Raw genomic sequence first — 15,650 nt, 5'->3', positions numbered from 1 at the left:
CGGCATCATTTTGAAACGTGTATTACAATTAAATCACGGTCAAATATGTTCATCTTGTTGTAGTTGTAGCCCCCTAGCCAGCGCGTCTTGTTTGAATGATGCGAGTAAACACAGCCGGCAGCTGCGGTGAAACTCGAGCGATTAGAGCGACGCGAATATTCGCATCGCGTCCGGTCTGAACCCAATGGCTGATGTTTTCTGGTTGAACGTCCGTGACGGCAGGCTGAGATCCTCACCGCTGATTGACTTCCGCGAGAACGCATCACGTGAATTTGACGCTCGAGTTGAAAAAATTGAACTCTCGCGTTTGACGTGGCACAGTTCAATCGCGCGTGATTCGTGCCGTGTCCACCGCTTCATGCTCGCCGTCGGAGCGAATTTGCGTCTGTCCGCGTCTCTGCATTGACTTTACATGTAATCGCGCCGCCCCCAAACATCGCATCGCGTCCGTTTTGAACGCAGCATAATGTTACGTTCACACCGGACGCGATGCGAATATTCGCTTCGCTCTAAACGCTCCTATCGCATCGCTCTAGTCGCTCGAGTTTCACCGCGGCTGCCAGCTGTGTTTACTCGCATCATTCAAACAAGACGCGCTGTCTCGGGAGCTACAACTACAACAAAATGAACGTGATTAAATTGTAATACACGTTTCTAAATGATGCCGAAGTAACAACATACTGATACCGGTTAGTAAAAACTACATGAATTAATGCTTTGACAAGTCTGCAGACAAGACGGCAGGCGAAAAACCTTTTAAAATGCTTGTTTTCTGAATGGAGATTGGGTCGACCAGGCTAAGCTAACGTTGTATATGCTCANAAACCTTTTAAAAATGCGTGTTTTCTGAATGGAGATCGAATCGATCAGGCTAAGCTAACGTTGTATATGCTCCGTCCACACTCACAACAACGGCCTACAGACATAAATAAACCAGCGACTGTATTCGCCATGACTCAGACAGTCTGTGGTTTGTACTTGTTTAACTTATGTCTAGTTTCTGAACAGATATGAGGAGCTGTGAGCTCTGAGTGCTAACAGCTAACAGCTGCTGTTTTGGTTTTGTGGTTCGCATTGAAGATGACGTCACGGCAGTTTTACACAACGTCGCTCCACCCGTCGAATAGCCGATCGCTCCGCCTACACTGCGTTACTATAGTTACTACCCCTGTTACTAAACTGTAATGGAAACGCAGCATAAATTGAGCCTGGCCTATCAAGGCCTAACCATACCGTACTAAGCCGTGCCAGGTCCTGCAATGGAAAAGCGTCATAATATGGGATGAATGAAGANGCGACTGTCTTCGCCATGACACAGACAGTATGTGGTTTGTACTTGTTTAACTTATGTCTAGTTTCTGAACAGATATGAGGAGCTGTGATCTCTGTGTGCTAACAGCTAATGGCTGATGTTTTCTGGTTGAACGTGAGTGACGGCAGGCTGAGATCTTCACCTCTGATTGGCTTCCGCGAGAAAGCGTCACGTGAATTTGACGCTCGAGTTGAAAAAATTGAATTCTCGCGTTTGACGCGGCACAGTTCAATCGCCTCAATCGCGCCGCGTCCACCGCTTCATGCGCGCCGTCGGAGCGAATTTGCGTATCTAAATTGACTTTACATGTAATCGCGCCGCCCCCCAAACGTCGCATCGCGTCCGGTCTGAACGTAGCATAATATGAACCTGAACATGAGTATAATAGGGTCCCTTTAATAAAGATGTTAATGATGAAAACCAGATTATTGCTAGAAATGTACCGTGTAATACAGTAGTAATCCTAAATGTTATAAGTATTGCTCTACGCTCTAAAGTAGCTTTAGTTCCAAAACTACAATGCTTACCTTGAACACGTGGAACGCCTCAAACTGGATGTTTCGGCTGTTGTCTCTGAGCAGGTTCATCATCAGCTTCAGGTTCTCCGCCCGACTGATGTACTTTGTCATCACAGTGAAGTTGTGCCTATCCAGAAGAAGTTCCCCAAGGAGCTGAACAACAGTATGGAATTTATTGTAAGACCTTTGCGGATACTTCCTTTAGCATACTGCATGTCATACACTGTGAACATCTGTGCAGTGTGTGAATTTCGACCATGTAGTATTTCAAATCAAATCGCATATGGCTGCTGTGCCCTCAACGCAAGTGATGATCGCTGCTGTTAGCTCAACATTGTTGTTCAAGGTAGCAAAACATTACAGATTACGCAATCAACCCAATCAAATCAACTGGGGTTTCTTTTCAAAACCAGCATGGTAGTACGTTAATTAAATACTGAAAAAGAAACAGGTATAACTTTTATTTGTAGAGTGCTGTCTATACCAATGCAACCACAACAGTGGCTGGTTGCGCAACTTTTGTTATGTAGCCAAGATGGCAGTCATTGAGTGTTGAAGGTTCCCACGTTCCATATGCATATTTAGACACAGCACTTGTTAAAGTCAATGCACAATCAACTGAGAGCATATCAGTAAAACAGTGCTTTTCATTTGACTGCAGTGGATGTTCTACCTTCAAAGACTGTCGTTTGGTGACGTAGTTCTCAGAGTGCAGCAGTTTCTCGTATTCTGTAAACACCTGAAGATAAATAAAGGTATATTAGGTGCGTCAAAGGCATTCTCTCCTTTAAAAAGGTCAAAATCCACTGCAGAAATCTCACCCTGTCATAATTGTTCTCCAGGAAATCCGCACACATAATCTTGTGCCTTGTGAGGAGATCCTGAGAGGGAATAGATAAGAGTGAGATATAAGATAAGAACTGTTGGTATGAGGAATATGTCAAACTGAAAGAAAATACAGCAGCGCACCTTAAATGAGGCAAAAGCATCTGAGGCAATGTCAAAGGTCGAGAGCTCTACGTATCGGAAGAAGCAGTAGAAGTCTTCAGAGAAGAGCACCGTCCGTGCCAGAGGCTCGTGACGCAGGCACTCTCTCAGCATCATCCCACAGTTCAGAGCCACTTCTGCACTCTCATATCTGCACAGTTAATGCGTGTCAGGCCAAAGGCAAGTCATTTACATCATCAGCATTCAATACAGTGTAAAACAAACACTGGAAATGTCACTCTTAACACTTTAAACACTGTTAAAGGTGGCGTAGGTAAGAATGGAGAAACCAGCTCGAGTGCGCTAGAATTTGAAAGTACAGGGGGAAAAAAACGGGAAAAACCTGCCACTTCCTTCCAGAGCCTCTCCTCCAACACACACGAACGTGCACATGACCAATGAGGGCACGAGATAAGTTTGTGCACAGATGGAAGGCTGACAGGCAGGTAGGCCATCCAGTTATTTTAGCCGGGCCAGCTAAAATGATTGGTCGTGGTTTTTACAGTACTACGGCTTCCACAGATGACATTTTTTATGTATTTATTGTCAAAGCATTTAAGATATTCATTGCTATCGGGATGTTAAGAGCATTCCATGGAATATAACAAAAAGTGTTTCTGAAATAAATTACATACCCCCACCTTTAATGAGGCATTACATTTGTCAGTAAAAAACGTTGGTGTTATTTCCTATGGTGATGTCTTTTGAAAGTCTTTGAATGTAGACGGTTCACATGCAAAATATATTTTTTAAAAAGAGTGTCTAGCAGAAGAATCATCAGGTTAAACATCAGGTTTAGATGTCCATCTCCGATCACTCAAACTGTTTGTTCCTCTTTCGAGACGTGACATTTAAAACCAAGTTCAAAATCCTGCACAGCTCTTGATTCAATTCTTACAAACTGCGCATATTTTAGCTCTTTTTTTTACAACTTCAATCCTTTTATTGTGTTTATTTATGCGCTGTAATACATCAAAGCAAATTCCTTGTATGTGTAAACCTACTCTAATCTGTGTCCGAAAACAGCAGACTCAATGGACCATAATGCAATGCAGCCGTAACACATGCTGCTCTCCAGACAGGATGACTCAGTTTCTTTAGAGCTGTAAAACCAGCACTACTATCACTCTCTTCATCAACATGCGTTACCCACAGGTGAAGGCAACAAGTTAGCGCTCGTTCCTCTGGGAGTTGTCGAAACACATACTGGGTTATGTTTAAAAAAAGAAAAAAAGAAATCACAGTGCATGTTGAAGAAATGTGATCTTACGAAAAAAGCTTTTTTTTTTTAAAGTACCTAAAAATGATTTGGTTACAGTTTAAGAGTAGTTCATGTTGCTTTTGTAACAGTGCCACACACATTAAAATGTTTCAAAAAGTGACTTCCTGCAGCCTGAAAAGATGAACTTACCCTTTCAGAAGCATGAAGAGGATCTGTTGTTGGGTAGAGATGTATTCTACCGTGGGTGTACGGGTTCCAATCTGACGTCTCACAATATTGCTGAACAAATGAACCACATCCTTCTTCCCCTGTAAAAACAAAAAAGAAAGCACTTAAGAGAGATGAACGGTTAACTGATGATATGCAGCATGGTTTTTTGCTTTGGGCATCGATGTTCAAATCAGGCAGTGGGAGCGCTGCTGACCATTTGGTGTTTGAACAGAGGGATCAATACTTTTAACACACATAAAATCACCGCAGAAAGAGGTACATTTTCCCCACCTCAAAATCAATCCTCTGCAGGTTTGCAATGAGGGCGATGAGGAGGTTGGTGTTGTACAGCTCTTGAGCAAGCTGAGCCACCGCTTCAGTTTGAGGCTCCTTGTCACCTGTTCCACTCAGTACCTCCTTCAGTGAAGCCAGGTTTTTTGACACCTCCTCTGCAACCTTTAATACGAAAAAACAGTTAATGACTAAGACTAGCAGAAGGTGTTAAGAATAATAGACGCAAATGTGAGACCAACCTTTTCACACTTTTTGCTGTCCCCAGCATCCATCTTTTCCATGTATGCCACATTCTCCTTCAAACTCCTCACTATATCAGCTGGACTCTTCTGAGACTTCCCAAACGGAAAAGGCATGACTGAAAGCTGGTGTTACAAGCCCAAATCTCTGAGGAAATAAAAGTGCTTCAAATTACTTTGACATGCTATAAGAGCAATTCAACTTCCTGTACCTCCTTGGATCAGGAAATGGCTGAAAAACTCTTACCTGAAGCAAGCAACGATACAGTTTATTAGTTATACTGCCTGACTGAAATTCGGCACTCATAAGTAAAACTACAGTGTTAAAGAACATGACACACACAGCTAGCTAACATTGCTAACCTTACAGTAGTTTTCAAAGATAATGCGGGTAGATTAGCGCTAAAATTACACTTCTACGACATGTTTAACCTTCGGTATTAGTTTTCACGAGTTAGCATTGACCATGCCAGAAAAAAATGCCAACTTTTTTAGACCGAAACGAGGATAAAATGTGGAATAAGACGGTAACAATGTCAACGTTACAGCAGTGTTCAGCAGCAAAGTTGAGCTAGCTTGTGACCTAGTTAGCTGTAGCAAGAAAACTAGCGGACTGGCGTCAGTACGTGGACAGCGAGCACCCTGAAACACACATCACACACTGCTGAAATATTCAGCTGAGGCTGTCAAGACTCACCGAGTGAACTGTGGTGTTGAAGCTGAAGGAGGCTCGGCGGCTAAAGGTTAGCTAGCAGGCTAGCAAGTTTTCCTCACTTGTGTCCACTGTAACGCTACTTTGAACGTTATCTGAGGTCTCTGGGTGTAGCTCTCTAATACGTACCAATTGTAGCTACAAGTTGTTCAAACGGACGACCTTCATAGCTGTTGTATTTCATATAAATCTCCACTCGTGACCGCCTGTCACCTAACTTGCTAGCTGCCTAGTTATGGAGCGAGAGTTGCTGGGCTGGCCTGTCTGACAACTTCATTTCCCTGTTCTCTTCTGCTCAAACTCTCGTCCTCTCCTCATCCCGGGGACACTGGGCGGGTATGTTTTGCTTTACAAAATGACTGCCACCCGCATTGGCCAATCACTTTGCCCGAGGTGAGGACATGGAAACGCCCTCTCCGCTCTGGGTGCGCTTGCATCATGGCTCTTCAATTTCGTGTGGGTGGGCAGATTAAAGAACACACTGGAAGCTTCATTTGTCGGAATGCCCTGTAACTGTAATCGAGTGCACCCGAATTATCAAAAAAGATAAGGCACAGAAATGTAGTTGAGAATTGTTAGGCTTTAAGATTAGACAGCCATTTTCATTTTATGTGTTTGGAACATAACTTTTATAAACAACGTAGAATATATGTGTAAAACATAGGAGAACATTTAAAGTTATATTTAATAGTAGTAGTTTTCCTTCATCAAGTTCTCAACATTAATCCAGCATATTGTGGGATATGCAATTAATACACCTCCTTTGCTAAATAACATACATGTTTTTCTTTATGCAATGCACCCCTCTCTAACACGCATTAAACGGGACATTTGATTACATTTAATTGAATCTAATTCAATTTAACATTTAATATAAACAAGTTCCTAGCCTTAAGTGATGCACATTGTTGAACAGTGTTGCTCTTTGTGGCTCCCATTTCATTCCAAAATCATTACAGATCCACCTCTGTGTAACATGTAGTTGATGGTATTTAGCAATTACTGCTCAGGTTCCATTACACAGAGGTGATGGTTGTCCTTTCTTTACTGTACAGTCTGTCTGGAGAAGACTCTTTGGTCATCATACAACTACAAGACTTTATGGAGGACAACCATTTTTTTCACTTGGAGCAGTCAAGCTTTTGATCTGGCCATATAGCGCTGCTGACATTCTGGTTTTATTGTTGACTATCTTGATAAAAAGCACCAACATGCAGCACAATTTGTACATCTGTAAAATACTTTTATGCTATTGATGGCAACATTTTGTGAAATACGCTGTTGTTTATTGGTTTTAGTGAACTGCATTCATGGTTTAAATCACATCTTTCAGATGCGTAGATCTTCTGCTTATTGCTCTTCTCTAGCTACCATAATAAAACAGTATCCATTTCACAATTGCATAATAGCAATGTTTTTTTTGAATGATGTGTTCATTTGACTAGTCCTTGTCTGGATTTAACATGTTAAGGGTGAAAACTTATCTTCGATTATCTATTTTCCAATCATACAAAATCAAACAATAGGCATTGCACTAATCATATAGGCTACCCTAAAAAGGAAACAACTATATTGATGTAGGCCTACATTGCATGACATTTGTTTGCCAGTGCTTTAATTCCCAGAAATGGTCTGTATATTCATAACATGTTTATTATGCTGTGTGAATACAATTTTAAAAAGAAACAATTAACTTAAACATATTTAAATCTGAATAAAGTGCGGCCCATCTTTGGGATATTGATGCTTCAGGATTTCCAGGAGGTATTTTTGTAAAGCACTTTTGCATCCTACATACTCAGACCTCCTGCATAATTTTCACGTTTGAAACATTTTAACAAACATTCGTGGACGCGACTTTTATTTTTGAAAGCCAGACCCGGAAGTGTCCAGCTGCCTTGAGCACAGCAGCTAGCTTGATGCTACTAGTGCGAAAAAGCCAACGATCACTTCTGAAGGACGGGAAGAAACACAGTCACTTCTCGGAACACTTTCCCATCTTTTCCACCTCCTCAGCGCCATAATAATTATATTAGCAGGTAAGATGTGAGCTGTGTGTCAGCGTGTTTCAGATACCCGCTGTGTTGTACGGCCTATTGTGGTTTCAGGCCGTATTGCTGGTGAACAAGCTGCTCTCTTTCACGGGGACACATCACGTATGGCGCTCTTTACTTCGAAACGGTTTGCGAACCCTCATGATCATTTCCCAAATTTAAAGGGAAATAAACGCTGTTTTTAGCATTTCAACAACAATACAATGTAGGAAGAGTCATATTTTCCTACCACCGACCTTATTTTCCTACAAGAAAAAGGCCTTGTGAGAGATTTTGGGGCGTTGAGATGTTCATAGTGAAATTAGTTTTCTGTTATAGCTGGTTTGTTGGAGAAAGAGACACACACCCCCTTTAATTCAAAACTTTTGTAGGAGAAATGTTAGCCGCTTTTTATTTTTCACTTGTTCTGGTGACAAATCGAACACAGTATGGATATAAAGGGCAGGATAATGAAATGAAAGCATGTTAGTGAGACAGAGGTTGAATTAAGGGTATTTGGTGTTATTTACACGGCAGTGTTGTGTGTGTAACGCTGCCTCCGCCGCAGTGAAATCCCGGCCCTGCTATCATGGCTGTAATGGCTCTATCAAGGCGTCGCTGCACACTGCTTTTGTGATTTTTAAATAACACCCATTTTCGCGTATGGACAATAGAGGATTAAGCACATATTTTTCTTATCATATTTAACATATATGTGGCGCCTGAGGCGATTTTTGAACAACATCAAACAGGCGATCTCTGCAATGGCAGCACATATAAAGAGGTTTGATCTCTATTTTAAAGAATACTGTGATGAAAATGCAACAAAGCTTGCATAATTTCCAAGGAAATTATTATTTATATATAATATAAAGGTTTGATAGAAATGCAGCTGAAAATGATACAATAGTGAATGTCCTGCAAATGCAGCTGTCTTTACTACTCATAAAAGGAACATCAGTCTAAAATTGCATATTTTCCACTGATTGCATTTTTAAAGTATATTATGTTATGGATGTAATGTGGGGCAGATGAGATGTGATAAACTAGAAGAGAAGACTTTGCGGAATAGCAAAACATGTTTCATCATTTGCAAAAAAAAACTACAAAACTGGACATCAGATTTCCTTGATCCTATTTCCTGTTCAGTCTGATTGATATGGGAGGGCTGTCAGTCTATGTTGAGAGGATATTGTTCACAGCTGCCTCCTTTAACAACAAAACATAGGCCTAAACAATATGGTTGTTATCCTCCTCAAACATACGAAGGATCTCAAAACATGTTGATATTTGTCAGCAGTTTTAACAGCAACTTGTTCCGTGGATTTTAGTTATCGTACATTGCATGTCATCAAAAACTTTCCTTAGCACAGTTGAATTAATTGAACTAGGTTGGGAAAATGTCAAGCTGTGATCCATCAGAGGTTTTGCTAGGATATCTTATACACTTCCTGAGTTATTGTAGGAAGCAGGGCTTTTCTTTGGTGCTCTTTGTTGGAGTTTCTTGGGGCTATGGTCAAAGTTTCGTTTCCAGCTGTTTCTGGGAAAGAGTTCCTAAAGGCTGCCATCCAAAATGATTTCACAATACTTGCATTTAGTTTTAGGACAAACTTGTTCACAGTGCATTTTCCTTTGGGCTGGCTGTTTGGTTAACATTACGTTTATGCAGATTTACATATGTGTATCCCTCGTTATGAACCCTTCAACCTGAATGTGTTTTATTTGCATTGCTTTCATGCTGATATTCGGCCATAACCTGAACCATTCAGACGTTATCTTCATTGCTAAGGACTCTGTGCATCATCTACAAACTGTATGTAGGTGATGCAACTAACAATTTATTTTCAATTTAACAAATATGTTGATTATCTTCTAGATTAATCTTAATATAAAATGTCAGAAATAAAATAAAAAATGCAATCCTGGTTACCCAAACCCCAAGGTAATGTCTTAACATGCCTGGTTCTGTCAGCCAAAAACGAACTATTAATTACAAATATCCCTTTTTAATATGACATGAGAGTATTAGGTCATCTTAGACTTACAAAACAGAATTCGCTGCCATTTTTGAATGAAAAAGGATTTTGACGGATAATCTCAAAAGTTGCCAATTCATCTTCTGTCAAACATCTGATTGGTTAGAAGACTAATTGTTGACTTTTAATTAATATGTCATCCTATTTAAATCATATTAGCTTTTATCTGAATGTGTATATAATGTATCTGAACCTGACATATATCCAGATGACATGGCAAGGCTGGAAAGTTAATTGTATAACTGCTTTAACAACATCTATTTGTAAGGATATACCAGCCTTCCATCCTTATCTCCTCTTACCTTTCACCTTTTTGTGATGTTTTTGTTTTCATTTATTAGAGTCTTGGTCCAACCAGAAAGCCTTCGGTCATGTCGGGACAGAGGAAAGGAGTGGCAGCACGGCTCCTTAAATGTGCCTTCTGCAGAACCAACCGGGACAAGGAGTGTGGTCAGCTGCTGCTGTCTGACGGCCAGAAGGTGGCAGCCCACCATAAGTGCATGGTGAGGAGAGATCCCTGCTCTCAACCCTATCACCCTTCAGCTAGAATAAGTCATGTTTACCTGAGAACCTTGTCAACTTTAGCCACAACAACTGTGGGATTTATGTTTTTCCGCCACAGTTCCTAATGAGAAAAAGCATATAGCCGGAATAAATGGTTCATATCCTATACATTATCTCGAAGGGCTCCAATTTGTTTCTTCTCCCATTGGTGATCATGACCTCCAAGTTGAGAAAACACCATTTAACAATATGGCATATAGAACTGACAAATGCAGGTTTTTATGATAAGTTTAAAAGAATCGATGATGACATGACATCTATGTTAACCCTTCCGCTTCATATTGAAAATAGTCCAACAGTAGTAGCATGATGAAAATGAAGATGCAGATATTGTACAACGTTCACATTTATACTTATTTCAAATGTCCCACGCAGCTTTTCTCCTCTGCCCTGGTCACATCTCACTCAGACAGCGAAAACATTGGAGGATTTTCCCTCGATGATGTGAAAAGGGAGATCAAGAGGGGAAATAAATTGGTAAGTAACCTCTGTATCTGTTTAGAAGAAGAGAGAACACATTAGATTTATATCAATTAGGCTACTTGTTTTTAGTAACAGTACCACACATCCAAGCACTTTACATACGTAAGAACATGCAGAAGCTGCTCTACATAACTAATAATAATGAATGATGATAAACCAATGTGTGTTTATCGTTTACATGTGTTGTATGTATATGGTATAACAGTATGTTTACTACAGAGGAGGTGTTGATACTACTAGCATTACAGCAAATCTCTCTAGTGTTTATGTTGATTACATCAGGTTTAAAAGGGGATAATCAGCTTTTATCCAGAAAGAAAGAACTAGAATTACAAGTTTTTGTTGGCTTAACACGTGTTGGCTTATTCCTAAATCTGACCAAATGTTGAATCCAAAATGGGGCATTTTCCCTATTTATTTTGCAGTTTCATCTTATAAGGCCTGCATATGGTTTTTTTTAAATGAAAGAATTGAGAAGTAATTTTAGATGTTAAATTGTAAATATTGGGAATGTGTCTTGCATACATTTTAAAATGTTCTAATTTGATTTTAGAATTGACTAATTATGAGTATAAATCCCAACTTTCATCTGAAACAATATTATATTATATTGATATTCGAGGCTCCTACAACACCATTGAAATAAATGCAGCTGCCTGCGATCAATATGAGACAATATCTTATGCCCACTTAACATAAACAGTAACACTTTTATGAACTCACAATAACAACTCAAATATATTTTGACAATTGTATCACTGGGCTAGAAGGAAATGGAGACACCAACCAATAAAAGTGCATCTGAAAGATGAGTTTTAGCCTTTGCATTGAAGATATTGGATCGTTGACCATTGATAACGAATAGTATATTATTTTCCCCGTCAGATGTGTTCTTCGTGTCACCGGGCGGGCGCTACTATCGGCTGTGACGTGAAGACGTGCCGGAGGACGTACCACTACTACTGCGCTTTGAAGGACAAAGCCCAGGTCAAAGAGAACCCCTCACAGGGGATCTACCTGTAAGAAGCCCCGCTGTGGATATTTCTTTACATACTATACATCTACAATAACACATTTTGTAACAACTATTAAATTCAAAGGTTTTTTTTTCTTCCATAACAGTGTTTACTGTCGCAAACACCGGGATGCCTCTCACGAAGGCATTGAAGGTAAAATATGCCTCATCATATGTCACATCACCAAACTGCCTGGATGATTGGATTAATAGTTTGATGCCTGTTTCTGAAGGAATTCCTTTTTAATCCTTACATACACATACACAGCAACACACACAGTGACATTTAGTTTCTGCATTCAAACCCATCCTAGTGCCCAAAGAAGTAGGCAGCTATAATACAGAACAGGGAACAGTGTGAGGGTCCATTTTATTGCAACTCCAATCTTCATTCCTTCATCATTGTATTTGTACTTCTTGATGTGGTTTACTTTCCTGTTCTTTGCATGTATGCTTCTTTTTACATAAAAGTTTGTCCTGATCATGACTGTTTGTTCATAATCAGATGAAGAGGAAGCTGTGGCCGACGAATCAGACGCGTCGCCTCCACAGAGCAGGGGCAGAGGGAGGTTTGAGAAGGGCAGATCCAGGGTAGGACCTCGTGGCCAATCAGAAGACAGCCGCTCAACCTCCTCACAGGTGGCAGACGAGGAGAGTTCCTCCCATGTAAGGCAACACGCCTGTTTGTCAAATGTTTGAAATGATCGTGATTTGGTGTCTGATTTGTAACGCTTTCACGTGTTTTTCCAGCGGGACAGGTCTCCTCTTCGATCCAGCCCGGGAGACGGCGGTCAGCGCTGTGGCTTCTGTCATGCCGGAGAGGAAGAGAATGAAACGAGGGGCATGCTTCACTCCGATAACTCCAAAAAAGTGGCGGCACACTACCGGTGCATGGTGAGACTCCTGTTGTGTGGGGATGTCTGCAGAACATTTAAAGCCGTTACATTTACAGTACAGTGCTAACACTCAGTAATTTATTACCGTTTCAGCTTTTTTCATCGGGGACAGTGCAGCTCACCACCTCGTCACGGGCCGAATTTGGAAACTTTGAAGTGAAAACAGTCATCCAGGAAATCAAGAGAGGGAAAAGAATGGTGCGACGATTCGTCTTACTTCTCATTTGTTTTGAAATAGTTTAAATACTACGTGCATTCTGACAAAAATTGTGTTCCTATTCCAGAAATGCACACTCTGCTCTCAGTTGGGTGCAACCATTGGGTGTGAGATTAAAGCGTGTGTGAAGACCTACCACTATCACTGCGGCCTGCAGGACAAAGCCAAGTACATTGAAAATATGGCGCGTGGCATCTACAAGTGAGCTCAAATACAGCTTTTAAATCAGTTAAAAATATATTGCATTAGCTTTACAACCAACACGAGCCAATTAAGGATGGATCACACAGCCAATGCTATTTATTCCATTCAGAGACTTCTTTTGAATGATTTGTATTTCATCCAACCACAAATGTGAAAAAGGGTGATATTAAAAGTAGAAGAGTTTTATTGTAAACACACATTTTATGTTACTCGCAGAAAATGCAAATATATTGGATTTATTTTAAATTCTCGAAAATTGTTTTTATTTTATTTTACATTTGTAGAATGTGCATTTTCTAAGCTAACTTACAAGTCCTCCTCCTGCCTGTCTATGAAACATTTACATTTTACATGTGTACTCACCAACGGCTGTTTGTCAATGGACCGAAACTAGCAGCAGGAATGTGTATTGTGCCACCCTTGGTAGAAACTCCATAGAGCACCTTTAACTCTACGTCTTCACACCTTAACTGGACCACATTTCACCTCTTTTGCAATAACTGATAATGTTGGCTATTACTGTGTTTTGTGACTTACAAGCCCTTCTTTGTATGTGTGTGCATTTGTTTGAAGACTATACTGTAAGAACCACAGTGGCAATGAGGAGAGGGATGAAGAGGATGAAGAACGAGAGAATCGCAGTCGACAGAGAGCAGAAAACAACAACGGAGGAACACCGTCAACGCAAGTCAATGGCAACTAGGTACGTTTTTAGTGGTTGTTGCACACAATACATTTTTTTACAACATTTAAAATGTCTGCGTTTAATGTCTATGGAAGACTATTAAGGCCAGGTAAAGTGGAGGGGGAATACTTTTATTTTGTATTTGCCTGAGAAACAAGTTAAGGACATTCGCTAATGCTAGTATATTTGATTTAATCTCAGAACTCTGTCACCCTTCATATTTTTAACTTAATTCTCATCATGCAAAACCTCTACAGAGAAAAGGTTTTACTCATTATGATTGGCACGAATAGTCTTCCGTAAATATCAAACACAAGGTTTCTGTGTTTATTTTTTTATCATTGTTGGAATTGCCAAAAGATTGGGTTTTCAGATTTCCTTTCATTTCATTGCTTCGATTCTTTCAGGTTAGCCGGATGGACGTGATGTGGGGACAAGACAGAAGAGCTCAAAGACGAGGAAGACATATCTTTTTATACTAGATCTTAGCTTACTCACAAAGTCGTGGTCTACAAGCTCCCGCAAGTCCTTCACATGTTTTCTTCCAGTAAACAAACACTATGTGCAGATGTCCCCTTCATGTGAAACCCTGTAAAGAGTTGACTGGATGAGCTTTTCACAGCCTGGTGGCACTCTGCAGACTGCTGCTAGATCATGAAAGAAGAGCCATTTTCAACAAGACCCAATGTTTAGTTCAATTTCATTGCATTGTTTCTGTGAATGAGAACCGATGGACTGATCTTCTGATTGTCACTCACTGCCCATTTATCCACAGATTACATGACACACACACACTTGCTGAAATCGATGCATTCTTGCTCTTCCTTCGCTTCTACAGGACTCACTTTTAAGAGGAGTCTGTTTGTTACTCGTCTCTTTCAAGTGGTGCGGTTTGATTAGCTTGTTTCTGTAATCATGTCTTAAAGAGTACTCTTTTCATGCTAGCCTTTCTCTTGATATGTAATATTTTGCTACCGTGTTATCATTCATGAGACATTTTGAATATCTGGATTTTCAGACGGTCAAGTCCAAGTTTTGCCAGCATGCCCTTGGATTCTCCCACTGTTCAAGGTGGCATTTTTTTTATTTAGTCACAAAAGGGCAAAGTAGAGCCCTTTAGAGAAGGTGGCTTGACTTTGTTTGATGTACTGTTACTTGTATCTCTACCAATGTATCCATGAATGTTGGGAAATAGAAAATATTTTATTTTACACATTTAATGAGTCAATTGAGTCTTTCATTGGACAGTGTCTCTGTAGGCGGCCTCTTACGCAGAGCAGCACTCATAGCTACACGGTGTTAAAAAGTGAGGAATCTCACAAGTCAGGCCTTTACATTCACACCTGTACGTTGTATGGATCATTTTGGGCATTTAGTTTTATATAGATGTACACATTTTATGAACTAACAAGTCATCATTAGGTCCAAGTTATAAGATCTTATATTAAAACCTGAAATAAGTTTGAATGTTTCAGAACTGAGAGTAGCTCCTCTGTTTCATTTCTGCCTTGCATTGGTACACAGCTTACTCTAACAGTAATACTAGTGTGATTGCCCTCTGATGGCAAAAGGTAGATGTCTCTGAATAACATTATTATAGAATTTTAGAAAGTTAACATGACCCATAGGCAGAGCTGTAGCCAGGTCTTTAAAAATAAGGAGGTATTGAAAGCACTATTAGTCATTGTGAAGTTAACATACATACTTTGAAGGCAACACGTGCCCTTTCATTAGCTTTTGATTGCTACAAGGTCTAATACTTACTTACTTATACTGAATGTACAGTTTAAAATGTTTGTTAAAAAAAAATAAAGAAGCCTTGCCCTATCAATTACACATGTATAGAATTTGGCTAAAATAAAAGATTGATGATTTAATTGTGCCTTATCCCCGAAATATGTCATACACGATGATTCCAAATATAACGCGTTCATAAAATAATTATATATTTGTACACAATGTCAATAATATAATCAAAATAATGATTTGAAATATCTTTTCATGTTTTGTATATACTGAGAAT

The 15,650-nt window shown here is 39.9% G+C and overlaps 2 protein-coding genes across 2 annotated transcripts; one reads left to right on the top strand and one right to left on the bottom strand.

The window, feature by feature from the left end:
* Window positions 1-1,803: 1,803 nt before the first annotated feature.
* Window positions 1,804-5,817, bottom strand: cab39l1 (calcium binding protein 39, like 1). Its single transcript, XM_010770094.1, has 8 exons — window positions 5,480-5,817; window positions 4,783-4,930; window positions 4,541-4,705; window positions 4,229-4,347; window positions 2,800-2,968; window positions 2,652-2,711; window positions 2,504-2,569; window positions 1,804-1,983 (listed from the first exon to the last, which is right to left on the bottom strand). The coding sequence occupies exons 2-8, from the start codon at window positions 4,897-4,899 to the stop codon at window positions 1,804-1,806; spliced, it is 876 nt and encodes a 291-aa protein (XP_010768396.1). The 5' UTR covers window positions 4,900-4,930; window positions 5,480-5,817.
* Window positions 5,818-7,411: 1,594 nt separating this feature from the next.
* phf6 (PHD finger protein 6) lies at window positions 7,412-14,847 on the top strand. Its single transcript, XM_010770089.1, has 11 exons — window positions 7,412-7,533; window positions 9,905-10,066; window positions 10,503-10,604; window positions 11,496-11,629; window positions 11,733-11,779; window positions 12,131-12,291; window positions 12,376-12,519; window positions 12,615-12,719; window positions 12,806-12,939; window positions 13,516-13,645; window positions 14,035-14,847. The coding sequence occupies exons 2-10, from the start codon at window positions 9,935-9,937 to the stop codon at window positions 13,643-13,645; spliced, it is 1,089 nt and encodes a 362-aa protein (XP_010768391.1). The 5' UTR covers window positions 7,412-7,533; window positions 9,905-9,934; the 3' UTR covers window positions 14,035-14,847.
* Window positions 14,848-15,650: the final 803 nt, after the last annotated feature.

This window comes from Notothenia coriiceps, unplaced genomic scaffold (assembly GCF_000735185.1).
Source record: "Notothenia coriiceps isolate Sejong01 unplaced genomic scaffold, NC01 NC01_scaffold00008341, whole genome shotgun sequence".
Lineage (NCBI taxonomy): Eukaryota > Metazoa > Chordata > Actinopteri > Perciformes > Nototheniidae > Notothenia > Notothenia coriiceps.
The sequence above is the reverse complement of the archived record's forward strand: the minus strand, read 5'-3'. Positions and strand labels throughout refer to the sequence as shown.

Coding starts and splice junctions, on each gene's coding strand:
- cab39l1 (XM_010770094.1), bottom strand. CDS start 4,899: ATGCCTTTTCCGTTTGGGAAGTCTCAGAAGAGTCCAGCTGATATAGTG. Junction 4,706..4,782: donor ACAGCAAAAAGTGTGAAAAG/GTTGGTCTCACA, acceptor TTCGTATTAAAG/GTTGCAGAGGAGGTGTCAAA. Junction 1,984..2,503: donor CCAAACGACAGTCTTTGAAG/GTAGAACATCCA, acceptor ACTGTTGTTCAG/CTCCTTGGGGAACTTCTTCT.
- phf6 (XM_010770089.1), top strand. CDS start 9,935: ATGTCGGGACAGAGGAAAGGAGTGGCAGCACGGCTCCTTAAATGTGCC. Junction 12,520..12,614: donor CGGCACACTACCGGTGCATG/GTGAGACTCCTG, acceptor TTACCGTTTCAG/CTTTTTTCATCGGGGACAGT. Junction 12,720..12,805: donor TCAAGAGAGGGAAAAGAATG/GTGCGACGATTC, acceptor TTCCTATTCCAG/AAATGCACACTCTGCTCTCA.